At 40.0% G+C, this 27,446-nt stretch overlaps 2 protein-coding genes across 8 annotated transcripts in view; one reads left to right on the forward strand and one right to left on the reverse strand.

The window, feature by feature from the left end:
* MCC (MCC regulator of WNT signaling pathway) overlaps positions 1-5,580 on the forward strand; it is a 184,000-nt gene extending 178,420 nt beyond the window's left edge. For all 4 annotated transcript variants that reach the window (XM_005494560.4, XM_026797725.2, XM_074533460.1 and 1 more), the window contains 2 exons: positions 858-980; positions 1,997-5,580. In XM_005494560.4, the coding sequence (XP_005494617.2) occupies positions 858-980; positions 1,997-2,177 (304 nt within the window). In that variant the 3' untranslated portion in view covers positions 2,178-5,580. The remainder of the gene's footprint in view (positions 1-857; positions 981-1,996) is intronic.
* On the reverse strand, positions 4,742-26,893 carry DCP2 (decapping mRNA 2). Of its 4 annotated transcripts, none has more exons than XM_074533464.1 (11): positions 26,738-26,893; positions 21,376-21,527; positions 19,676-19,803; positions 19,167-19,265; positions 17,552-17,704; positions 15,800-15,912; positions 15,585-15,692; positions 14,732-14,852; positions 14,148-14,255; positions 12,452-12,503; positions 4,742-11,796 (listed from the first exon to the last, which is right to left on the reverse strand). In XM_074533464.1, exons 1-11 carry the CDS (start codon positions 26,788-26,790, stop codon positions 11,633-11,635), a joined length of 1,251 nt encoding a protein of 416 aa, XP_074389565.1. In that variant the 5' UTR covers positions 26,791-26,893; the 3' UTR covers positions 4,742-11,632. The 4 variants fall into 4 exon arrangements, with proteins under 4 accessions (XP_074389565.1, XP_074389564.1, XP_005494614.1 ...); XM_074533463.1 differs by having other exon boundaries at positions 4,742-11,799; XM_005494557.4 differs by having other exon boundaries at positions 14,148-14,258.
* Between the last annotated feature and the right edge of the window lie 553 nt (positions 26,894-27,446).

The raw sequence follows: 27,446 nt of genomic DNA on the forward strand, positions 1-27,446 counted from the left end.
AAGGAGAAGGGAGTGGTGGATCACTGTAGAGTGGTTCTAGGCAGCAAAGCACAGACTCCTTGTAAACACACAAACTTCCCACATGTCAGATTTGATGCTGCAGAATCTGTGTCCCAGTTGAGCCCAGCTCCATGTCATTCTCAAAACACTTTTTTGTTTTCTTCTTTTTTTTTACCCCCTTCTAAATCTTACATTTTTTTTTTCTCTGGGCTATCTGTGCAGAGTTTGGGTCACAGATAAAAGCTCCTGGAAGAGTCCCATGTGTGTGTAGGTGTGGGCTGAGCAGGCATCAGCCATCAGCTCTGGAGCAGGGAGTTCCCCGGGAAGAACACCTGCCTCATGCCACGTGCTTACCTGGGAAATGTGTTTTCAACCCACCTTAGTCCCGCAGCTGTAGTGCTTGCTCCTGCCCAGAACTTCTATCTTGTTCACTTTTTCTTTCCCTCATAGAGATACTTGTAATGTGAAAATGTTATAAGATACCTTATTTCCATTTTGTCACACTTCATGTAATTAGCTTTTGGTTCAGAGTTGGTAAGTAAGTGTGGATATTAGCTACTTATGTATCTTATTTATTAGTGTGATTCAATGCATACAGCATTATGGTCTACCAGAGAAGTTAGTTTACTCTTTTGTCTGCTATTTCTCTGATCATGAATTCTAACATGGTGAGTGTTATAAATACCAGTCTTTGGAAAAGTTTAATGTAAGAACTACCTCTTTTATTGTCCTAGTTATAGTAAGGAAAATATTTGCAGCATGTCAACCCAGCACAGGACAATTGTTGATACACTTCCAAGCTGAAGTACTATTTCTGTTTTGAAAATATTTTTCTACCTCCTTTTCTCCTGATCCAGGGAGAAGAAACTGAAAGCAAGAGTGCAGGAGTTAGTGAGTGCTTTGGAGAGACTCACAAAGAGCAGTGAAATCAGACATCAGCAGTCTGCAGAATTTGTTAATGACCTTAAAAGGGCAAACAGGTAAAGGATCTACCAGCAGATGGATGCATTATTGGTTTATTTTTGCTGTGTTCTTGTAAAGCACTAATATTCCACTTACCTTAATGAGAAGTTTCAGGACCCTCGCGTTCATCCACATGTCAACGCTCCAGACGTATGGTTAGAGAAGGGGGAGGTACAAACCTCCCATGCAAGCCACTGACAACTACATAGTTAAGAAGAGAAAGCAGGGAAATAGGTTAATCTCAGTTGAGTTACTAGTAGCGATTGCACAATTTAAAAAGCTAACAAAAATATTTATGAATTTGTTACTTTGTTTTTAACTCCTCCTTTTTCTTTGGCTCCAACCTCTTCATTAATAAAATGTCTTGGATAATCACACCTGAGTTCCATTGCTCACTCAGGGCACTTTTCTTGTACTGTATTGGGATGGCCTAGGAATATGGTGGGCTGCAGCTGCCCTTCCTGCCACAGTGTGGTTTTCCTTAAATTGCATTTAAAAGCCTTTGTGGTGAGAAGCAGCACCCATCTCAAACTTTCCAGCCCAGTCAAAGTGGAGGCACAGAAGCTACTGAACAGCTAGCAAATTAGCACAAGATGCCATCCTCTGAATGTAAATCTTACTTCTTTAAAATGAAAAATGCAGAATCAGTCCTTGACTTTCTAAGCAGATTCTGGCCATGCAATGTTTTTATAAATCACATCTGATGTTGTGGTATGATCTCAAACAGTGGTATGAGAGGTCATCAACAGCAACCTCCATCTGCCTCTTAGAACCATATTTAGTTTTTCTTTACCAGTTTACTGGAAAAGGTCTGTGCTTGCTCCAGGAAAGACACAGTCATTAGCATTGATCTGGGTTTGGATCAGAAAGGTTTGTATCTAATCCATTTTAAAGCACTGGTAAATGCTGGGAAGGGGATCAGTACCCAGCCTTTGAAGTTCCCTGAAGGTGGCACTTTGGGGTAGATTTTTTGTAGCACTTACTCTGAAACAACCCTGTTTGAATTACCTTGTATGCCTTGTGTTTTTAACAGCAACTTGGTAGCAGCTTATGAAAAAGCAAAGAAAAAGCATCAAAATAAGCTGAAGAAACTGGAATCACAAATGATGGCCATGGTGGAGAGACATGAAACCCAAGTAAGAATGCTCAAACAAAGAATAGCTTTACTGGAAGAAGAGAACTCCAGACCACACACCAATGAAACTTCACTTTAAGTGCATCTCTTTAAAGGATACTTAGTGCCATTACAACTTTCTTTCTTTTGGAGGTTGACTTTTAGGTAGCTTCAAATGTTAAAAGCGTTCTGATTGTCAATGCTGACAAAACTTAAATGCTCCTTCTCTGGGATCCCAGAGAGGTATCATGGGGATAATAAAAGTGTTAACCTTAAGGACTGTTTCATAATGTAAAATGGCAGTGCCTGAATTACCATGCTATAATTGTGTACATTGTCTGTGTTGTTATTTCTGTATTCATACAGCTTCTCTTCCCCTGTCACCCATGGGTGACAGTGTCACACAGCAGAATAATTCATGTTACGAGGTTTTCATTTGGGTAGTTTGGAGATCATGTGAAGTTTTCCCAGTCCCTGAGCTGTCTGCACACAAGTCCACACTGTACCCTCATGACTCGCTGCTGTGGTTACACCACAAACAGGCAGCTGCAGAGTGAGGGTGACAGCCTGGCTGGCTTTTTCTTTGCGCCCTGCTTGCAATTCTGCTGCTCACAGTGCAGGTCAGGTAGGAAAGCTCCTGTTGATTTGGGAAAAAAAACAAAGCAAGCATAGTTGCATCTCTGAGAACTATGATAAAAGTGTAATTCTTACAGTGCATACAAGGGCCAAAGGCTGTGGGTTTCACCATGCCACACAGACACTCTGTGCCAAGGGTGGGTAAGAAATTACAGAAGACCTCCTGGTATTGATATTGCATGGTGTTTGCAACTACTTTGTAGAAGTTTTTTCTTGCTATATACACTTTATCCAAGGTTTTCTTTAAGAAGCTGGGCCATTTCTGTCACATGTATTGTGCTTATTACAGCTTACTGTGATCAAGAGGTAGAATGTCTTCTTTTTATCCTTTTTTTTTGACCAAAAAAGGTACTTAAATAATGTACCTGTTTAATATTGAATACATAGGCACAAAATTATAGATGTGTAGTTGTATGGATATCCAGCCACAAACAGAATGTGAATGGTGAAGTCTTACAGCTTTACTAGGTTAGTTTTTGTTACTGCTAACATTCTCTTGTTTAAATCATGTATTACTGTATTATCAAACTGACTGAAGTGCAAATTTTGGCTTGTTAGGTAAACGAACATTAAGCAAATCATGGGGATCAGGTTGATTTCTGTAGGGGTCAAAATACAGGAGTCTGCCATAGCACCTGTTATATTCAGAATTTGCTCTTTTTTGTTTTGTTTTTTTTTTTTGACAGAGTACGTAAAAAAGTTTTATGTGTGTTTTAAAAAGCCAGGCTATAGTCCCTTCACTGTGTTAGCCTGCTGCTGTGTTATGCCTCTGCTTTGCATTTTCCAGGCTGATTTTCAGTGAATCTGATTTCAGGAGATGTTTATCGTTTTTGCTTTACATGTTGAGTTGCACCTCAAGTTTTTTACTAGTGTATTTAGAATTATGATAACTTTTCTCATTTATTTCTCCCATTACTAGTACTAAGGAAATATTTGAGAGGACTCTGCCTACTGTTGGGTTAGGTCAGACAACATAGTTGCAGGAATTTCTGTTCAGAATGTGGCATTATTGTTAAGTCTTGGTTACATCTGGAAGTGCAGCAGTTGGTTTTCCATCTCTTACTGCTGTAGCTGCTGTTGTCCTCTGTCATTAGAGTAGTTGTTCCTACTTCTCTGGAGTCTAGTGCATCATCCACAAAGCCAGCATCACATGTGTTTGGTTGCAACAGCAAATTAAAACAATGCTGATTTCAAAATTTTTAGGTAGTGATGTTCTGGTTTTGATCAGTCTTCTTTCTCAGAATAATTGCACTTCTTAATTTATAATATAACTAGAAATTATTGCAAATGAGTCTCTTGAGGGAGGAGCACATTGATTTTTTCTGTCTCTGTGGTTCTGCTTAGCAGCTCTCTATGGTGTTTCCCCTTTTTAGGCCCAATTTTCTCACTTCCAGGAGGGTGGGGGTCTGCCATGAGCTTCAGCAGCTGAGCACACTTGTTCTGAAGAACCACAAGGGAAAGTATCCACCATATGCTGTGGCAAAAATGTAGTTATACTTTTGTCTTCCAGCATCTGAAACACCCATGTGACTTGAGGTCACCTCAGAATGTCCATGTGAAATACTTTTCACGGGAGAGGACAGGAACCATACTGCACTGAGCTGCCTCTTAGGCTCATTTTTCCCCCTGTTTAGATTAATGGAATTACAGAAGGGTTTGGGTTGGAAGGGACCCTAAAAATCATCTTGTTACAATCCCTTTCTGTGGGCAGGGACATCTTCCACTGGACCAGGTTGCTCCAAGCCCCATCCAACCTGGCCTTGGACATTCCAGGGATGGGGCAACCCCAACTCCTCTGCACAACCTGGGCCAGTGCTTCAGTGCCCTCACACAGAAGAGTTTCTTCCATAAGAAATTCAGATACTCTTACACAGAAGCTGCAGCCTCAGTGTTTTTTCCAGGCCTCACAATTTGCTGATTGTTTCACTACATTTAGCACAAATCATCTGTGCCAGCTGTGCTCTAGAAGTGCATTAGAATTATAAATCATCAGTAAATGTAAACCAGTCCCATTTTTCCCCATAAGGGTTGTAGATTAAAAAGCAGCACTGGTACCATCTAGCCTCAGCAGTAGCCAGAGTTTGCCAGACCACCAGTTGATTTATTTGCCTCAGCAAACAGCTACTGCATCATTTGTTAGAATACTGGAAAGGATCAGCTGGGAATGGTCACAGGCTTAATGTTACTGTGAAAACTGTTCATTAGCAATAATCAGCTTCAGCTCCAGTGTACCCCATTCAAATGGCACCAACCCTCAGAAAAAATGCCAAAAAAACCTCAAACTCCTTTTATGCAACTCTGAAGTACCAGCACAGAAATACCTGAATGTGTAGTGCACAGAGTTACAGCAACTTAACTCTCTTAAAGCTTGTTGCAGAAATAATAAATTTGCAGAGCAAGAAAAAAAGGTGATTCCTGCCAACCTAAGTCCATTCATGAATTAATGACTGGACATTTTTTGATTTTCTTAAGTCACCAGAGTGCATGAAACTTTTGTATTTCACTGAGTGCTTAGAAAAAAATCACTTTTTTTCTAATTCTATGTATAAATCTTCACCAGTTTGAATGTACTGTTAGCTTTTGCAAAGCACATGTGACTAAGTTTGCATTCATGTCATGTTCTACTGGTTTTGTTAGTTTTCTTCTCCTCCAGTATACTGCACCATGAATTGTAACTTTAGAAACTTTTCACCTTACTGAGTTAGCTTGAAATGTGTTGCTACCTTTTCATTTCCAAGCAGTGTAAAATAGCTATTTTGTGTTCATTTGATAGAGAATTGTAAAAACTCCATTTATTTATACAGAGGCATTTATAATACTTATTTTACAAATGTTCTTATATTCTGAATAAATTTCTAATGCTGTTTCTTTGCCTTGGGAGTTGTTTCACTATGGCTTGTCACCTTGCTGTTGAATGGGACTGCCTAAAGACACCTTGGCCCAAAGATACCTCATCTGCAAGCAAAGTTACTGACGGAGATGGTTTGACGTTGTCAGTAAAGTTCACTTAACAGAGCCATGAAAAGTTGTAAAGAACTCAGATTGGCCACAGGTTTTAGAACATCATTTTAGTACATCTTCAACGAACCATTTATGGAAACAGAAGGGCATGTGTGAAACTGTTACCACGCGTCCAATTCTTTTAATAACAAATTATATAGACCAAAACAAAAAGAAAACAAAATACTCAATGTTACATAAAATATCTAAAAGCACTGATTGAAGTTTAAATACTTCTTTCTTCTGTTCGTCTAACACATTTTATTTTTTTTCCATTGTGTTAAATGGCATCCACCTTTACAACTGACTTAAAAAAATAATTTCCTCTCCTAGCTAGAGGAGATATAATTACTGCTGGTTTAAGGCAACACGTGAACACTCTACAGTGAAAGAATAACCTGTACCAGCAGCAGAGGCATCCCATTCCACAATGAACTGCAATCCTTACATTCATACTTCAGTACTTCAATACGTTTATTTATAAAGCAATTTAATTTTACAGAGGAAAAAATAACAATATAGAAGAAAATGTTAACTTAGTCTTCTAAATGGTGTGCTTCAGTTTTGAATCAATTTAGAACAAACAAAATCACAATCATCAGTACAGTAGATGTTACAGGTAGTTACAGATTCTACTTATTACAATTGAAGAGCTGACTAATGCAAACTTTCTTCAAAAGAACATAATGGAAGTTGTATAAAATCTGTAATGATTTTAACTCTTTAGCTGTACATATTTTCTTCTTAATGAGCACAATGTGCCACTTACACACAGAGGAAAACAGATCGAGTTCTTGAGCTTTAACAAACAGAAGGAAGACATAACCCTTCATTCCTGAGCCACACCACAAAGCACTGGCTCCTGTTTTCTGCGAGGCATGCAGTGCTGCCCTGAAGAGTGTCATCGTTTGGAAGCAATACCCAAGTCTGGGTCCTGGAACATGAACACCAATAGAGCATTCTGCTGAACTACCAACCCCGCACCTTCTTCTGGGGGGGTCTGTTTTGCTTTTTAATGGTAAAAGTGCCTTGTAAACCCAGCTAAACTGCTCCTCAGGGATGAAGTTAAACTTCCACATAGTGCAGTGCCATGCAGACACAGTGAAGTTCTGTTGCAAGTATTGGCGTGAGAAGTATTTGCTGAGAGCTCTTTATCATGCAATTTTCCATACATTTTCTGCATAACAAAATTATGTACCCAACCAGTAAGATACAAATTTCATTCCCAAAGTTTAGTAATTTTGATCAAACATGCTTAAAGAAATTTGCAAAGTTCTTCTCACTATTGGAAATGTGTCATAGAGAACTGTGTTTGCAGGATGTGTTTTCTTAAAAAGCTATGAATGCCTTATTTTAAAATGATTAATGCTCCACGAGCTGTAATCACTTTCTTAAAGGCACTGAACTGCAACCCATACTGGAAACAAGAAGCTAGTTCTTCTGATCAACAGTATAAATGCTTAGAAATTACAAAATACTCTGTTTTCATTAAAATCCATAGAGACCTTTTCAAATTTAAACATTCTGTACTCTGAAATGTTAACCATTACTTAAAAGGAAGCATTTTTTTTTTCCCAGAAGAACTGATGGAGGACTCAAAGATACTTTTGACTTCCCAAAAGCAGCCAGAGCTCAGAACACATTAAAGGTAAGGGTTTCTGTAAAGCTGAATCAGTACAAAAACTTAAGTCTTGCTAAACCTAACATTTTCAATGGAAAGACAAACCCCAAGTATTTTGTTTTATTTTGTTTTTGCTACCAATCTGGAATAGTTCCTCTGGTACAATCTTGAATATGGCCAATGTCATTCTTGTTTAATGTTGACTTCCTTTTAAGTTCACAAGCTACATGAAAAAGTGAAATGCACACACAGCACAAAACCTACTGCCTCTATCAGTGCTTACGTATGGGATTAAGAACAGTGCAAATACTAGCATATAGCCTACTTCCATTCTTGACTACACTATTGCTATAAATGTATATGAACAAAAACTTATTATGGAAGAATTTCTAAGTCTAATTTACTGTAAAAGCACCTTCAGAGTTAGTTTGTATAAATTTTCCATATCTTAAATAATTTTGGTTGTTTCAAAAGGTGAAATATTGTAATAACAAAAACAATTTGAAATTATGAAGTTGTGTATAAGCACCAGATTATTTAACATTTACAGTGCAAGACTTAAAATATGTTTATTTACAGAAATCAGTATCAACAAGAGAGGCTATCTACTAACTCTCAATAACTGTGAGCTTACTAACACATTTAGAATATAACCTCCTAACTTCAAACATGAAGGCACCTGGCTTTACCTCTGAAAAAGAAACCTGTTGCTCAGAATTTGTAACAAAACCCCAAGTATCTGAGGATTAAGCAGCCCACTAACCCCACAATTGGGCAGCCAGTTATCCCCGGAGCAGCAGTGCTGTCTTGCCCCACAGGATAGTGGAGTTTGGATTCTTAATGTAGACTCTTTGCTCTTCACACCACAACGGCATGAGTGCAAAAGCAAATCACCACATTAAGTAAAGGTTGGAAGAACTGCGTTCTTATCTGAAATTACAATCTGAGAGCAAGTATGTTAGAAGTAGCCAGACCCGAAGCCTGCCTTGTTTTTAAAAGGAACTGTTACATCTGTAACTGCCACAGGTAGGTGAAAAAAAATCACTAAGTTGTTCTCAAATCACCAAATTAGTTCAGGAAGGTTGAAGCACAGCACAGAAGCCTGGAACAGTGATCAGGCTCAAAATTTCATTAGAAACACTTTATGCATGTTTGGCCTAAAGTATTTATATTGTGTTAAAAAATAATACTCTGATTGTACAATAAATAAAGCTATTTCCCCCTCTCCTCCCCAGAACCACTGTTGCCAGACTTCAAACTATGCAAGACACAGTTACTTTCAAAAGCCGGATGATGGATGTACGTCAAGGAGCTGAAGTCAGCAGCACTTCAGCCACTTAACTAACTGGGCAGGCCACTCTTCAGTCCAAGGTCAAAGTATAGAAGCACTCTGAGGAGACATGCTAAAAACCTCATGTTAAAGCAGGGAGTTGAGTTGATGTAGTACTAGGAACTGCACACTAGTACCAGATTCCTGGCACCACACAGCTGTAGGGTTTTTTGCTAAATATTTGTTCACTCTGCAAATTGATTCCAAGAACACTGATTGACCGTTCATTATGTGAATAACTCCTAATATGGCAGCATTCTCAAATTGACAGTGTTTGTTTTTCAAGTATCTCAACACCAGCTCTCAAGTCGGACATGCAAACAGTTCCTATTTCCCTGCGTCTAGCTCCTGTACAGTAAAAACTCACAGAACTAAAGCCTGTATCTCACTTGCTATTTCTTCACTGTTTTATGGAAGATAATGTAAACAGTACTTCTAAACTGAGAAATACAATTATAAAGGGATGGTGAAATAAGAACATAAACAACAGTAAACAAAATGTTCACGGTGCAGGGCATGGTGGAGCCCACCAAGTGGATCACGTGCCACCACATTTACATAGTTTTAGGATAAACCTTACTAAGAAAGCAGAAAGCAATGCTACCACAGGAAACTGTACCCTTATACAAAGAAGTAAGTTATTGCATATTTATCACATTTATTTGCAACTCACATTAAGGCTAGGTTTACTAAAATGAATGACATATGTATAAGCTTCACTTTGGGTCGCTTAATGAAGCAACCAATGTCTCTTATACTGAACCAACCTTTCACTAAGAAGAAAAAAATTACACAGTAAACAGAGGGCAGCCAGCATCTCTTATTCATAGAACATGCTTCCATTGTTCTAAAGACTTCCTCTTGCCTGGGACAGGACTTCCCAAACAGATGACAGATGCTCCAAGTTCACTGTTTCATCAACATCCCCATTATTTTACAGAGCACTATCTATAACTAATTTATCTGAAAAGTCAACTTATTTATAAAAAGATTTCCACAGCCCGTTATTTAATTATGCCTTAGGAGAGTCTTATTAGCTCCACAGGCAGTAGCAGCCTCAGGATATGATACAAACTTCTGCCTCACCATGAGTAAAGGCACTTTTGCTGGGAAATCAACTAAAATAGCACAAAGAAGTAACTAAAGATTAGTTTTCACCTGAAGCTGAATAACATAACTCCTCCAGCATTATCCTACCGTCAATTACTCTTCTTTGTCATTGTATGGCCTTTGGATATGTTTAAGAAAAAAACAAAAAGAAAAAAAAGTGAGTCAAAGCTAGATTGAGCTATTTCACAATTTGGTCTTGAAAAACAAGGCCCTCAGAACTCTTGTCCTCCAGAAGGAGGAAATGCTGTAGTCGATTTCTCCTGTTGACTGATACAGAAGTTGAACACTCCCATGGCCAAAATTATTACAGCATTAGAGTTCCAAATCACCTGGTGCCAGGCAGGTGAATAAACCAAAAGAAAGTTCTAAAGCTATTTCTGAGGAAAACACTAGGTAGGGTATATGAAGTAGGGTGGTTGAAGGAAGACCAGGATTTTGGTTTTGGATGACATATATGAGTTGCATAAAAACTCAGTGCATGTAGATACACTACAAGGGTGTATTTCATTCAACCTATCAAGTTATCAATTACCTCTATTCTAGAGAAAAGTCCTACTTTAAATCTGGGACATGCTTGCTATCACAAGCTGCTGTGACAAATTATTTCAGTGCATTTCTCTCCACTGCAACACAGATGCTCAAAACCCACTGAACCTGCAGGTGATGTAACAGCTCATCACCCCAGCTCTTACAGGTTTTTTGTTCCTCCCCTCCATCCCCACACCATCTTTCATGTTTTTCCTAAGAAAGCACTGTAGCTGAAAATGACTGAGGCTAGATCATTTAAATGCTAACTGCAAGTGCAATTCAATACTACTGGATATATACAGAGCAGATACACTACACAAGAGATCTGAGGACAACAGCACAGGATACAATACTGAACACCCTTGGAATAGTTATTGGAAGCCTGATTAAGCTGTTCAGTGTCACACAATGCCTCTGTTACCCATGCACCTGCCTTCCTACTGAGAGAGATCTACAGAGGCTTATTTACATTCAGTATAAATTGTACACAAGTTACCTCTCACAGACAAGTTTAAGCTTCTCTTTTTTCACAAGCAGCTGCTTTGTAACTTCTTCTTATGCAGCTGGGGGCAGTGCACAAGAGCTAAGTTAGACACTTTGAAGGGCTGAGTTTTACCCAGTTTGAGTGTCATTATCAAAGACCAAGGAAAAGTAGGTACAAAAAGTCAACATGCTATAGATTTGACTCAAGTACTAGTGATTGCCAGCCAGCAAAAACTATCAGTGTGAAGGAGGGAAGGTATTTGGGGCAAACAATCAGTACAGAGAAAGGATGACAGGCTGAGACTAGGTTTGAAATGTGCAACTTGGTTTCAAAATCACCAGGACAGAAGTGTCCTCTGAGAATTAGTTTCATTGCCACTGCGTAATATTGCAATGTTCTACAAAATAATGACAAACAAGTCCAATAATTTACATCAGAACAGTTACAACGTTAGCAAGCTGGTATACTCCAACAGTTAAAAAAAAGTCAGTGACATTCTACAAAACACATGGCAAGTTACCATAAAAAAAAATTTTAAACCACAAAAAAATACAACACAAGTAAAAGAATGCCCTCTAACGCACAGCTAGGAACAAGTGAACTGAACATTGGAAAGGTACTTTTGTGGACAAAGGCTAGACTGCATTTAAAGTGCAACACTTGACTATGCCACTCCCATACTGCAAAGAGAACAAACCCTTCCAAACCAGCAGTCAGTCCCTGCATTGCATTTATAAACAAACAAACAAAACAAAATAAAAAACTCCTGAGAAAGAGTAAGGCTGGATAAGAAACCTCCTCAATTGCAACAGGCAAGTCTGATTCTTACTCCTAATACGTTTGCTGTCAGAGGTCAAAACTTTTCATTATGGCATCATGGTCAAACTTGAAACTCAAGAAAGCTCTTGATGAAAAAACAAATTTGTAATGGCCATTGCATGCCACAGAATGTCCATCTACATGTTCTGGCAGCATGTCTTCACTGGAGCAACACATCTCGTATGCTGCTTCTGCTTAAAGAGAAAAAAGTATGAAACAAATTTTAAATGGGCAGTTGCCAATAAAAGGATCTATAACAACAATGGTAAAAAGCCATACCTCAAAATACATTCAATTAATATTTATAAGAAAACCTGTATGTTTGGTCATAAACAGAAGAAGATAACTCAAACCAGCCATATTTACAGGTTGTCTAGAGGCTAGAATAAATCTTCAAATTCACTGCAATCTGGAAACACTTTCAATCGCCATATATACACATATTTTACACATATAATACCGTTTCATTTCTCAATAACCATTTCTTACCAAGGAGAAATGGCATGGCACTGTTTCCTGAGCAGTAAGTAAAGAACTGTGTGCACTCTGCTGCAGCTTATTACAAGTGGGACAGAAAGCCTTTAAATTACCAGCAATGTGCTGACTCAGATGCTATTTTTCTAAACTAGCTTTTAGTTACTTTTTCACTCAGCCACCTGGTGGATCAAAGACCAATATGAAACAGTATATTTTTCATTAAAAAACAAACAAAACCTCAGACTACCTTGGAAAAACGGTTTTATAAGATTTGGAAGGCTGGCATGAGGAAAAGCCCTCAACCATCATTATTCAGGTGCCTTCAGCCTGTAGTACAGAACAGTGGATGAAAATTCTGACTGCACTTGCCTGTTTCAAAGTTATCTTGAAGTCTTCTTGGATTAAGCTTTTTTTCACATTTCTGGTGAAGAGAATGACCATACATTAGACATTTTTAATAAAGAAATGGCATTATATTTAAGCATCATCTAACAGGCATGCTAGTTTGCTTTGACACACCTCATGTCTGAATTATTTTACCTCTAACTCAGCGTTAGTTCTGTCACATTACTTGATGTAGCAAACATCCTTTAAATCCACAAGTCTTTCAGAATCATGCAACCTTTTAACAGTCACTAAAACATTTCTAATATGCAGACTTTTGGGGGAAAATTTTGAATACTTTCTAACTGTTTTAAGACAGAAAGGTCTTGCATATGATGGTGTGTAAGTCAGTATTGTGCATGCAAAAGCCTGCTCTTCAATGAGTTTGTCCCAAAAGAGGCAAGCGGAATGTATTTGCAGACATGCTGCTGCTGCCAATTAAATTAACATGCTTTAGAGACACAAACTCAAATCTCTCCAGGAAGGAACTGCTTTAACCCCAGATATTGGTGCTCTAAGTACGCAAATACAAAAAAAATACGGCTCTTTGGACTCTCTGCAAGTTTCCTGGCCTTCAAGTTACATCAGAAAATTATCACTGGACTCAAAATATTTAAACTTCAAAAGACTGACCATCATGAAAACACAAGTGAAACAGGAAAAGAGAAATATTCAGAAAAGTTTGTGAAAAGCCTGCAAAGCAACTGTGGAGCATTAACAGTTATCTCCCTGAAGATCTTACAGATTACCATTACAGTTTTTTCCTATTCATCTAAATTTCAGGGTAGTCAATTCACTCTTCGACGCTCAGACTCAAACATAACTAATAACTTCTTGCTGCAGTAAGGATTTTAGGACAAGTTTACCATTTCTGTATGTTTACATGAGTAAGAGAAAGAGGGCAATAACCCCAAGCCAGAATGGGAACAATCTAGTTTAAAGCCTGTAAACAAGAGAAACTAAAGTCTGGACAAGTCAGCTGAGCTGCACAGAGATCTGGGGGCTCACAGATGCACAAGAGTCAACAAAGTATACTGAAGAGCCATAAAAAACAGGGAATCAAAAGCACATTCCACTATAAGAGAGAGCATAGCCCAGTGAGTCAGTTCCCACTGAGAACTGGACAAACATAACTAGTAACTGCAAGGGAAAGTAAAACACAGTGTGACACTGGAATTTATAAACTGCTGTAACCAGCTGTACTATATGACTGAAAACCTATATGAGATTCTGGCATCCAAGCTAAGTCTGTGTATCAACATTTCTTGCTGGAGAGAAGGGAAATAATACGTATTTATATCACCACTTTCTAAGTGTTTCATAACAAAACCCCATGCTTACAGTAAGACATCACACATGAATAAATAAGATGTGTACACATCACAGAAGGCTTTTACATGACAGGAACCTGGAAAGCTGCAGGATTGTGTACTGAAACAGCTGACAAATTTTCAACAGCTAAAATTACTTCTAAAATGCAAACTTTGAAATTTAGTATGTTTGTTTCTGGATGTATATGCATACAAGGTAAGAAATGTTACACATCTGCAAACATGGATCAAATACTCTGACCAAACATACTCTTGATAGATAGGCACTTTATTTCAGCAGGACATTGCCCTGGCCATTTGTTAAGCATTACTGGAACCTACTACAGACACAGACACTACATGTTTCTTACCAAGGTATGGTTTTGCTTAACTGGTTGACTGTGCAGTCCATTTGTTCGCTTCTTTTGGCTGGAAGTGTCTTGATTTTGCTTTCTGCCATTGTTCTTCACACTCTGACTCTGCTGTTAAGTTCAAAACAAGTAGAGGGAAGAGTTTAAATGGCAGAATTGGACATAATTGCATTGACATTTCCTACTTAGTAACTAAAACTTCCCTCCAAGTAACTTCAAAACATGTAAACACTTTCTTTTGCAGAAAAACTGAAGCCCACTGAAATTAACCAAATATACACTCAAGCTACAGAGCCATCAACTGTTTGTTACTCATTCCCTCTTGCACTCAGTATGAGAGAATTATTTCACAATTAATTGAGTTCAGTGAATTTCCATGCACTGATGCAGATATACTAGATTGCTGATACCACCCCCTCTAGTGTGAGATAAATCAAAAAATTCCCAAGAATATTTCCCCACTTTAATTTTGCATTCTCTGGAGATGAAATTCACTGGCTTTGTCCTAGAGAGGAAACCTTTATGAACAAAGACATCTGTTTTAAATAGTCCAGATGTATATGCTTGCCTAACAAACAACCTACCTTTACTTTCAAAACTTCAGACACCTCAGGATGATTATATGGCTTCTGTTGCTGTTTTGGCTTCATCTGCTCTCCTGAAAAGCCATCTGTAAACACCTGTTGACTACCGCGAAGTTTGGATCTAGTACAGGAAAACAAAGACAGGTTACAACACAACTTCAAATCTACTGAGAGCAGAAGACAAATATGAAAAAAGCTACTGAGAACAATGTGGAAGACAATCTTAAGTAACCTGTATGGAAACTCTAATAGTGCTCACTGCCATTAGCATTCTCCACAGACAAGAGGCCAAGTCCACATTAACATTTGTCCTCTTGTTCTCAGTGCTGGTGTTGCCCTGGCTCAAATTATTAAGTCCTCTCATAGGGACTACAGGTTTCAACATTTGCTGTACCACTTTTCACTCAGCTGAATCTAAAGCCAGCAGGACATGTTCCCCTACTGGTTCCCACAGGTTTTATCTAGCACTTCTTAGACTACTTTACAGTCCTGCTTTGGGGAGTCCTACTTTTCCTGTGCAGAAGGGTCAAAAATATTGAAGTTGAAGCACTGGAAGTTATCTACTTGCTTAAGCTTCTGGTTTTTTTTGATTCCCACAAACAAGACTGAGGAAATAATCCCAGTTCTGACACCTGTGTATCAATACATTAATTAACTTTTCACCTTACTTACAAGTCTACAATATACATCTATGTTAATTTTTCTGTTATGTAGCTATTACTCAAACACAAATCCTTGGAGAAAAAGGACAAGCAGTATTGTATATAATTGTCATTGTATAATATTGTCATATTTGTGTGACCAGTGTTTTGTAAGAAAGAATATAGAGATGTTAAACTGACCTGGTTCTTACCTAGCTTTTTCCAAGTTGGGCTTAGAGGGTGTGCTCCCTGCAGATGAAAAACCATTGTCACTGTCTGAGGAATCTCCATTCCTTCGAGAAATCCATTCCTTCAATGGCCTGTGAGCAAGGAGTAGTACAACAAGATCTACTTACCAAAACAAATCTCAAGAATTTAAAACTGTCTGAAAGACCCTGGCCTAGCATTTGCCTCATCTCAAACATACCTGATGAAGGGAATCGCCATAAAAAATTTGTTAGGTGCCAAACCCAGCTTGGACTTTGGAGTCATGTCATTTCTGTGGCATGGTAATTTTTTGATGGAAAACCACTCAATATTCTAGAAAAACAAGAAATAAAATCAAAATACCCTCTATTGTAGCCATAGCAGAATTTTACAAATGTTTATCAGCCATAATTATTTCCCTTAATTAAAAAATTACCATGGAAGACTTAAATTAACGGGCCACAACAGCGTTTTTCACAAAAGGTTAATTAACTCTTCCGACTGCCACTACAGTAGCAGATGGTAAAGCACAAAATTGCATGATATCACACCTAAAATATGAAAGGCATTAATCAGCAACTAAAGTCTGAATAAGAGTGTCATAAACAAACGAACCAAACCACTGCACACAGAATACCATAAATAAATGTACAGGCTTTGAATAACTTTCAAAAACTTTTTACTTAAAGTGTGATCAATACTGGACCACCAATACCCATTCAAAAATAAGAAGGGTGTTTAGCTTGACAGTAAAGTTTCAGATTTTGTTACAAAAGAAAAATAACCATGGTGATAGGATAGGATTTGTGTTATTGTGTTTAACTATTAAAACTATAACTATACACTATAGTTTTAATAGTTAAAACTGTATATACTTAGCAGAATGGGGAACAAAATCAGGAATTCTGACCACAGACAGCATAGAAGAACCCACATGAGATTCGCCATCATAGAATCTACTCAGAAAGCCTCAGGTCCAAACAAGATGCAAATTATGGAAATAAGTTACAAACCGAACAAGTTTTCAATATAGTTCTATAGGGAGTATAAAACCAGCCTGCCCGGTGGCATTAGATCAGATGAAGACAAAATTTCAAACCTCTGTCATTGCAATAACTCTTCAACATTCCCACACATATGGTCACTGTTCTACAAAGTACCATATTTATTGTATATTTTTTAAAAACCTCAAATTTCGTCTTATGTCATATTTAAAAAAAAAGAGGTCTCAAATGCAAGAAATTAAGTCCTGTCCACTCAAATGTCTTTATTTAGAAAGCAAGATGCCCCGTTTAGTGACACAGTCTGCATGGAAATATAGCTGTTTTGAACTGAACTGTCATAAAGGGGAAAAAAAAAATCAAACTTCAAAGACTACAGATACCACTGACAAAGGTTCCAACAAGTTGCTATCAGAGCCTTGGTCTTTGGCTTTCACAATACCTTTTAAAAGCACAAAACGGTACACACCTTCTAAAAGCACACAATCCAAAATAGTTCCCTTTTTCTGCCCCTTTCCCAACTTCCTCCTTAAAATATACTATTTTTTAAATCTGAAAGTATTAGACATGAAAAAAAGAAAACATCCTTAGTTTGTCCTTTTGATATGTAGGCTTTTGCATGTCCCCAGCTAATAATTACAACTTGAGAATGCATAGCTACATTTGCATCCGTAACTAGGAATAATATGAAATTATTAATATATATACCACCTACAGAAGACAAGAATTGTATTTTAGCAGCATGTTCTATTGTCTTTTCATGATGAATGGAGATGTCAGACAGATGTTCAAGCATCAGACTTGCAGCTGAGCTGAAAGAAGTCAACACAAAATCATACAGTGCAGAGATGCCACTGGTACCTAGCACTTAAGGTGCTCATTGTGCTTGGTGGGTCCATTATGTTACACACTTCTGGCTTTAAAAGCAACTTCTGCAAAGTTCCTACAGATTCAGACAAGGCAGCACATACCCGAATTTCCCTTCTAGTTTTGGGGTTGAATTTGGTGTTCTTGGGTACTCCAGGAATGATGTACAGCCGTGCTAACTGATCGTTGATTCGCAGCTCAATGTAGTCCTCTTTGCAGATATAATCTTTTATATCAAACCCAGTTTCTTCAAACACCTGAGAAGTATTTAGATGAAATTAGTGTGTGTGTATTCAGAGTTATCCTTTACACAACCTATTACCCCAAGCAAAGGAATGACTATTTTTCAGATATATTAATGAAAGTTGCTGGGAAAAACAAGTCTTTACATATAGAGGTTTGCTCAGAAATAGAAAAAGAATCTACATGCTTTAAATTTCTCTGAAACTGCAAACCTGTTACACAAGTTGAGACAATTTCAATTACCCCTTTATGTGGCAATTTATTAATATGGATGGGGCTAGTCCTCACCAACTTCTGAGGTACTACTGAACTCTGTAGGCACTGCCAAGTGAAGACCTCTCCAATTTGATTTTACAGAGATGCAGCTTATGCTTTCAGATCTGTCCTGACTCCAGTGAAAGAAGTTGAAAGATTTATTTCAGATATAAAATAAATTGTTAGTCTATCCACAATGACAATCTAACCTATCAGAATAATGATGGTAATAGTGCTGATCACTAGTGAAATCTAAATAGATTTTTCAGATTAACACCATCATCAAAATATCTTTTCCCCCAGTATAACTGTGCCTCCTTTAATGTGTTTGCTGGCATAACTTGAAGTGAAGAGGAAGATACACTTCATGCAACTCCTTCTTGAAGTAGCTGTCTAGTTTTTCCTTGATAGTTATACTTAAAACAAAAAAAATCCCCAAAACCCTGTGATTTCTCAGATACTGATTCAGTCAAATTGAAGAACACTAAATGCATCATACTACTTTCCCTCATCTTTCTCTCTCTCAAAAACTCTGGATGTATTAAGTTGAATGAACACTGAATTTGTACCAGTAATGTTCTTTTACAGGCCATTTTGAATATGCAGCTTCACTACATATGTAGGTCTCCAGGAGCAATAAATATAGATTATTTTATTTTTCAGATTTTACTTGCAATATATATTGATTCTTGTTCCTGAAAATAACTGAAAAATAGCATAGCTGAAAAATAGAAAAGTAAAGTTCTGCACAATTTTTACATTACATTCTACAACCTCCAACTCAGCTCTTTAGCCTCTTTACACAGACCAGTGTACACAGGGTAAATTCCCATTTCTCCACAGTTATGGTGACCCTTGAAATTAATATACCAAAAGTCAAAAATTACATAAGACTTCCCAAGCACCACAAGTAATACTTAAATGTAAATTCACAGTTCAGCTGAGAACTTTAAAAAGCGTACTCACTCACTTCATTTACCACATTAGTGCAAAAGAATGTGAAACAAACCATTTTCTGGTTTTATTTTAATATATAACCTCAACCTTGATTACCATTATGGAACTCAAAAAGGCACCAAAAGATGACTGCAATAACAGACTATTTATTCACACAATTTCAATAACAGGATTACCTAAGTAAAGTGCCTTTTAACCCAACATATATATCCTGATTTCAGCAAAATTTCACTTCTTTATCTTAAAGGAGTTGATATAACTTACTTCTCTAGCAGCACAGTCATGAGGTGCCTCTTCTTTATTTACTTTCCCTTTTGGAAATCCCCAGCCAGATTTTGCTAAATAGCCCTGAACCAAAAGAACCTACAAAATACAAGGGAAGGCAACTGTCAAACATGCAGGTGTTCTAACCAATTCCATTAAATGTCTTCCCTCCACCATCCCCCTTGTTCTCAAAAGAATATGTTAGCCTCAAGGAAGGAAACCATTAGGTTTTCTGTGTTGTACCAAGAATGGTGAAATCTTTTACAGAATCATGTAACTCAGATGAAAAAATAAAATCTCAGAGGGAAAGCATGCAGAAGTATGTTTACTGACTCACACATTATATTTCTGTACACAGCCACCAATATCAACTAACTGTCAGATCTCTGCGAATCTGACAGTGAGTGTAAATTTCTTCAGAAGAAAAATGTAAACAACAAAGAATTACTTCTGCCAGCATACACCACCCCTCGCTCTAGACAGTCCTTCCCAACTATTTCCATACTCACATTTTCAAGTGTCTCATCAAGGATAATTGCACCATAGGTTGGCACTCCCATTTTGTATTCTTTCCACTCATCTAAAACCTTTTGCACATCTTCACCTTGAGGCAGTAAAAAGGGACAGTGATTGAAGAGTATAGCAGCCTGTTAAGGAAGATAAACTTAAGCAGCCATTTCCAAAGTACATATCAAATATAAAAGATATTTAAAGTAAACACTCCCTCCCCTAAGTCCTTTCAAGAGAGATTGTCTTGGAAGTAAAAAAATATTACAAATAATCCACTACCAAACACTGAAAGTCGGAGTGCATCAAGTAATTCAGCAATTCCTATACAAAGCAATCTAAATAAATGGAAAAAAAACAAAACCCAACAAACAAAAAAGATTGCACAAGGCTGATTGTTTGAGGGAAGGTAATTTTGAAAAAGTAACCCCATAACAGTTATTTTGAATATGTATTATTTGCAAACACATTTTTTTAATTTTGAAGCGATCAAGACAGAAAAAAATAGTTTCCTGTGCTTGAAATAAATGGGAATACATTTTTGCCACAATCATTTGTTAAGATTATGGCATAGAATACTATCTTCAGTATTTGTTATGCCAAAAAAACCATTTTAATGACTTATAGCTACAGAAATCTAAATCCTAATACACTTCATCAAAACTCATCATGCCGAGAAAATATAAACAACCTCTATAATTCTAAAATTTTGAGAGAAAATCTGTAAGTCCTTAATCAAAGTATTAATATTACAAATTACATATACTATACTACCAATAAAAAACACCACAGTAGAATACTTAAAAATACAATGCAGCAGAACTAATATTTGTGGCAAATATGGGCTAGAAAGGGAAATAATAATGAACATATAACATCTATTACACTGCATTTCTTCTGCACTGCCTACAATTTAGGAGAATTTTGTGGGTCTGAAAATACATTTTTAATTAAAAACATACATAAAATAACAGCATAACATCAACTAACAGGATATGACCATATATTTACAGTTTACTGTTAAAAGCTGTAGTGTTTCAAAGTAAATATATATTAGGAAACTAACAAATAAGTATGTTGTGTAGTGAAAGCATGGATAATATTATCCTCAAAGTTAGAAGCAATATTTCAATCTTAGATCAAGAACACATGGGACAAGGCTAAAACTAAAATGTTTGCTGGATGAAAGCCACAAAGTTTTCTCTAGCAACAACTAGATAGTACACATTCCAGCAGCCCTTGCAAGCAACAAAAAAAGCAGAGGCCAACCATTTGAATTCAGTAAAAAGCAGTTTCTACTCTACAGAAACTTCCAACAAATACATACCACTGCCCATGGCAGAACACATACCACCTTCAACTACTTTATGTTACTAGTTACTTGAAAATTAATGAACTGTGGAGTTCAGTTTGAAGAGCACCAACAGCTCACCCTTGAAACCAACCTAGAATGCAAAGAAAAATCCTTAAATATCAGAAATGGACCATTTTCCATAGTTCTTTAGCAGTCCAAGAAACATCTCTTTTGTGGGTGCCACAAAATTATGGAAGCAGTGAACTCAGTAACATCACATACCTAGCAATATTAACTTTTAATCATTAACACATGAACTGACATTATCATACTATGAAATATGGTTAACAATATTTAGTTTGCACTTTACCACCAGACAGGAAACAATCAGAGCAATAAAAAGGATATCAGCTTTAGCGAAGTCTCTTATCCCACACTGAGGTAATCCTGGTGTGTTTTGCATGTAGAAATCCAAATAAAACCAATGGGCAAGTTCAATCTGAAAACACACTCTGATTGCATTGTCTCTCTCTTCACTTGGAATGTGCAAAATAAATCGGCTGCCAGGAAAGAAAAAGAGTAAGATTAGCCAAATCTACTGACTTAAATACAGCTAACAATAAAACATTGCAACAGTACAATTCTTGATCCATTAGTACATACCGACAGACCTCCAGATCCTCCTCGTGTTCCAAAAGGACAGTAAAAAGTTTTCGCTAAGTAAAATACAGCTTTCAAAGTTAAGAAGGAAAATAGACTATTGTGGTCTTTCAGAAATATCAATTACAATCTACTAAGTAAATTTACTGTTGTGAAAACAGGAAGTGTGAAGACAACCTACTTAAATCGCTGTGTTACAAAAATGAAAGCATTTTTACAAGTCCATTAAAGAACATCTGCAAACTCTAATAAGATATTTCAGTGCTATTTTTTTCAGGATACGAGTTGAACATAGTTATATGTTTTCACTTAAAACCACAGTAAACTAGTAATTTACATAGATTTTAAAATTCAATATGATCCTACAGATTTCCTCAGTCTGAATCTGGGTTTAGCCCAGATACTGCCACACAGACAGAGTTACTGAGATAAAAGTTCAAGCAGCACTGTGTCATAGCTCATTTTAGTAAAGCAAAAGAAGCTTTATTTATTTGTGTATTTGTATCAATAGCAGAACTTCCTTTTTAGAAATTTACGGTCGTACAACCTACTGAACTTAAATAATTTGATGGAGATATTTGACACTCAGCTCCTGAGCGCAACCAGCTGAATTCCCAAAGTGCATATCACTGGTCTAAGCAGAAACAGTGTATCTTTACTTAAAATCTGACAAGTATGAATTGTCACAGGATCTCAGAATTGGGTGCCTCTCTAAGGCAGTCTGGCCAAGGACAGAGGCAGGAGGTCACAGCTGCAGGCACACACCTGACACTGCCCACGCTTCCAGGCACATTCACAGGTCCCCCAAGTACTAGCACAGGTCTCCTTTTCCACCCCGCAGCCCTGCCCACATCCCAGACCCTCAGATCCCTCTCACGGGTCCTGCCCCACCAGATGGCCCAGTCTGAAGTTTGCTATGGAGAACACGTGCACAGGGGACAGGTCTGGGGGAGGCACCTGCCCCTCGCACGCAGCGCATGGCGGTGACACGGTCCTGCTGCAGCTGCGGGTGCTCTGCCCCTCACTGCCCCCACTCACACCGCCTCCCCCACCGCAGCTGGCTTCCAGGACACTCCTCATCGCCACCCCAGACACTGCGAGCTGAGACCTCCTCCTGGGAGTGGATGGCACTGAGATCTGCTCCCTCACTCCAGCAGTTGACACGCTTGCCCAGCTCCCATCAGCAGCTGTCACTTCATCCTTGGAGCACACATATACAGAGCGTAGAGAGTGGAATTATCCAGATAAAAACAAATATTTACTAAGAAGATGTAAGATAGGACAGTCTGTGACACTTGAGCAGAAGGGTCAGACAAAGAAGTTACTAACTTGCCCAGTTTTACAGCCAGCCTCTTTTATATCCCTTTCTGCCTATCCTTCCTTTGTCCTCCCCTGCTTCTCCTCTCCTGTGACACTCCTCTTAACCCCACGTGTGGGATCCCCCCAGGTCTAAAGCCCTACCACATACAAAGGCCAGGCTGATATTCCCGAGAGTGATGCCGGTGGTTTCTTGGCAGTTGGTCAATTAGAGCAATTAACAGGTTTGTTTCATGTCATTGTGTCTACTTCTGATTTCTTAGGTCTGTGTTCCTATTCTCATTCCTCCACTTTTTTCCTGTTTTCCAGGAGTAGGTCCATACTCAGATAAACTTGCTGGAATGAACATTCCTACAACTCCTCCTCATCAACCAGCGGCCAGGTTTGGCTTTCACTACTGCCTTCCTTATCTTTCCTCTTTTCAGTTTGTGGCCTTGTATGCTTTATTTATTTATTATGCTTTTATTTCTCATCTTCCTATCCAATTTTCACATGGAAAAAGGGCCTTGGCCAGATACCCTCAAAGATCTTGGCAGGCCTGAGAGGGAATCTCTGTGAACCTCTTGAATTTCAACACAGCCAAGTGCAAGGCACTGTGCCTGGGCTGGGACAATCCCAAGCCCAATGTAAACACAGTCTGATCAGAGAAAGGATGGAGAGCAGCTCTGGGGAGGAGGATTTGGGGTGTTGGTAGATGAGAATCTTGACGTGAGCTGACACTGTGAGCTCCCAGCCCATTGTTTTGATGGAACACAGTGCACACAGCAGACTGAGGGAGGTGATTCTCACCCTCTATTCTGTTCTGGTGAGACCTCCCCTGAAGCAATGTGTCCAGCTGTTGGAGCGCCAATAAAACGGGATGGTGACCTGCTGGAGCAAGTCTTCTCTGAGGCCTTCCAGGATGTCAGGGGGGTAAAGAGAGCTGGAGAGAGGCTTTTTACTATGTCATAATGACAGGAAAGAGAAAAAGGGAAGGTTTAGGTAACAGGAAAAAAATTCTTCACTGTGAGGGTCATGAGGCACAGGCCCATCCACATGAGGCACAGACCCTCATCCACAACTGCCCAGAGAAGTTGTGGATGGCCTGTCCCTGGAAGTGTTCAGTAGCAACTTGGTCTAGAAGGCATCCCTGCATTTGGCAGAGGGGCTGGGATGAGATTATCTTTAAGGTCCCTTCAACCCAAAGCACTCCATGATTCTCCCTTGCATAAATAACCTTATTCACATCAACATTTTACCACTTCCCAATTTTCAATTGGCACCACCACTTCCAATTTCTTTTGAAGGCTCTGCTCTTATCTATAAAGCTGCTGTAGCTAAAAGATAAAAACTTAAAAGCCTACATTACATCTACCTGATGATATTTTCTTGCCCCAGCACTGCAGCTGAACATAAATCTAAAGATAAAATATGCAGCAGTATCAAAGAAAAGTAAGAATATGCCAGGGATTAGGCTTCGAGAACAATAGCAAAGCCAAGTACAGTGATACTTATTAATCAAAAAGTTAACTTCTAAGTTACTTGGAGTGACTGAAGAGCTAAAACAGGCATCTCCAGGTGCAGCTGCCAGGAGCTGGTAGTGATGGGCTAATGCTGGACACACTGTGGGACACAGCTGGAGGCAGCAGCTGAGATGGTGGTGCCTGTGAGGAAGTATATTATAAGGACAAAAATACCAGACAGGCAGAGGAAGTGAAAAAACCAGCATGAAACAGTAGTGCAAACACCAAAGCTGGAGAAGAAAAAGGAAGAGGAGATGTGCATCCTACAGCCTGTGGAGTATCACGTGCTGGAGCAGATGGATATTCCTGAAGGACCCTTAGCCCGTGGGCGTGATCCCACGCAGGAGCATAAGAGTGAAGGAGCCCCAGAGAGGATTGTTACAGACTGACCACAACCCCCACTCCCCATCCCGAGCTGTTCACAGTGGAGGAGGTAGAGGAGAGTAGAGAATGAAAGGATGAAGCTGACATGAAGTTCCCCTCAGAAAAACAAGGATGCAGAAAAATCTCTTTTTCAAATTTTTTTTTTTGTGTGCGTGTGTGGCTGGGTGAGCATCTGGCCACTTGAGCAAGGTGAACCAACCACAGTCTGGAAGTCAAAAGATAGGGTAAAAGTACTTGTTTACAAGACAAAGGAAGTTTCAAGAAGCTGCTAAACCCACATTATGTCCCTGCACATCCACTTCTTTACTCTGTTAAACAACTCCACAAGACAGCACAAGACAGCATGAAAAATACGGACGTGGATACCTGTAACTTATTATTTAACAATACCCAGTAACTGAGCAGGAAAAATCACTTTCTAGCAAAATTCCCACTAATATCACATATAGATTGAAGAATGTAGGAAACTACAGCTATTTTTATAACACGTTTATAACATCAACAGAATTACAATACAAAACACCATTTTTAAGACAGAAGATGACAGTATCTCAAAGAAACATGGTAAGACACTGGGACTGATCCGATCACAATGTAAGATTCAAACACTCATGTGCCCTTCTATCAGTCACCCCACGGAAGTGACACTGAAATAGGCTGTATCGGTTTTGTAATAACTGGAATTCCTCTCTAGATTTTCTGAAGAAGTCTTAAATCTTGTGTCGCATGTGAACAGGGATCTGAGAGGCAAGTTCCTCTCTCTGCAGGGAGCCCAAAGGAGACACAATGGAAACACAAACATGCTTCAGAGGCCAATTCAGGGAATTGAAAATTTACATGTCTATCAGAAACTGACTCTTGCATTAGACAAGTGCAAAACAATATTGAGCAGGACAGTTCTACCCTCCTGTGGTATTCTCACTTCTAAACATTTTCACTCACTTGAAAACCGTAATTACAGTAAGTGAGGTGTCTTTCCTCTTCACTAACCTTTCCCTCTTTTACATAAATACCTCATAAGGAGTCTCTTGGAGGTGGTAAAATAGAAGGATTATTTCAGGCCAAATATCACACGCAGTTTGTGTCATCACATTCTGGGGATGACAGACAAATTACAAAGTTTTCAGGGCTACACCACAGACGATCAGAAGTTGAGACTGTAGGGGGGGAAACGCAACTTGGCCCTTTTAGAGAATCCACGCTTTATGAAAATTCAAACGCAAAGCCCCTGGAACAAGAAAAGCATTTCACTCTGACAGAACGGACAAGCAGGAGAGGGCAGCTTCACACCGCCAGGTTTCCCTGCGGCTCTTCCCTTTCCGCCCGCTGGCACGTTCCCTTCCAGCAGAGGTAACTCACCAGAAGGGACTCCCTGACACCCCTTCCAAAGCTTCCCACCCCCTTCCAACGAAACTAGACCTCGGAGCACCGAGTACCACCTCAGTGCTCGGCTACACGTCACGCCAGCCCCACGCTCCCAGCTGTTCTTTCACCTGCGCAAAACCCGCCAACGCAGCTCTACCTTTTCCGGCCCAAACCACGCAAGAAATCCCCACAAACAATGTTCTTCCACTTCCACCGTGCGCCCGGCTCCCGGCCCGCCGCCGGGGCAGCCCCACACCCGGTCCAGAGGGTGCCGCAGGCAGCCTTCCCGCCCTTCCAGGACGGATTCCATGGGGAGGGCGGAGCCTCGGGCTCGGGGGGAACGGGCCGAGCCTCGTCCTTCCGCCTCCCGGCGGGCGCGGGACGGCCAGAGCCGCCCCTCGGCCCGGGCGGCCCCGCACCCCCGCAGCGTCTCGAGCTTCCCGGGCCCCGCGCCCCGGGCGCGGGCAGGGTCAGGCGCCCTTCGCGCCCTCCGGCAGCAGCGACACGGCAGCCCCGGGGCCGCCCCCGCCCCACGGCCGTACCTGCATAGGTCGTCCAGGACGCTGCTGGGGATCTCGGCCCGTTTGGTCTCCATGGGGAAGCGCGGCTCATCCCGACGCGGCGGAGGCCGGGGCGCAGGAAAGCGACGAGGGCGGGGCCGCGCAGCGGGGGGGCGGTGGAGCGGCGGCTGCCGGGGCCAATCGGCGCCCGCCACTGGCGGAACGGCGGCCAATGGGGCGGGGCGCGGGGCGGGACCGGCGTGCTCAGGTGATCGCGGGCGGCCAATGGGCGGCGCGGGGCGGGGTCACTGCGAGCGCTCTGATAACACGGCGCGCCGGGTCAAGGAACGGGACACCGGGACCGCGGGACCGGGATACCGGTGAGGCACAGCCGGGGTGCTGTGTCCGGCTCTGGGCTCCTCAGCACAGGGAGCCACGGGAGAGGGTCCAGCAGAGGCCATGAAGATGAGGATGCTGTGGGGCATCTCTGCCTTGTGAGGAAGGGCAGCGGGAGCTGGGCCTGTTTAGTCCGGAGGAGACTGAGAGAGGATCTCATTAAAGCATGTAAATTAATTACAATCATTAATGCACGTAAAGATCTCCAAGGCGGGTGCCAGGAGGGTGGTGCCCCGCGACAGGACGAGCAGCAATAGCCCTAAACTAAAACACAGCAAGTCCCACCGCAATATGAAGAACTTCGTCGCGTTTGAGGAGTGGCAGAGCTCTGGAGCCGCTGCCTGGGCGGGCGGGG

This window comes from Zonotrichia albicollis, chromosome Z (genome assembly GCF_047830755.1).
Source record: "Zonotrichia albicollis isolate bZonAlb1 chromosome Z, bZonAlb1.hap1, whole genome shotgun sequence".
NCBI lineage: Eukaryota > Metazoa > Chordata > Aves > Passeriformes > Passerellidae > Zonotrichia > Zonotrichia albicollis.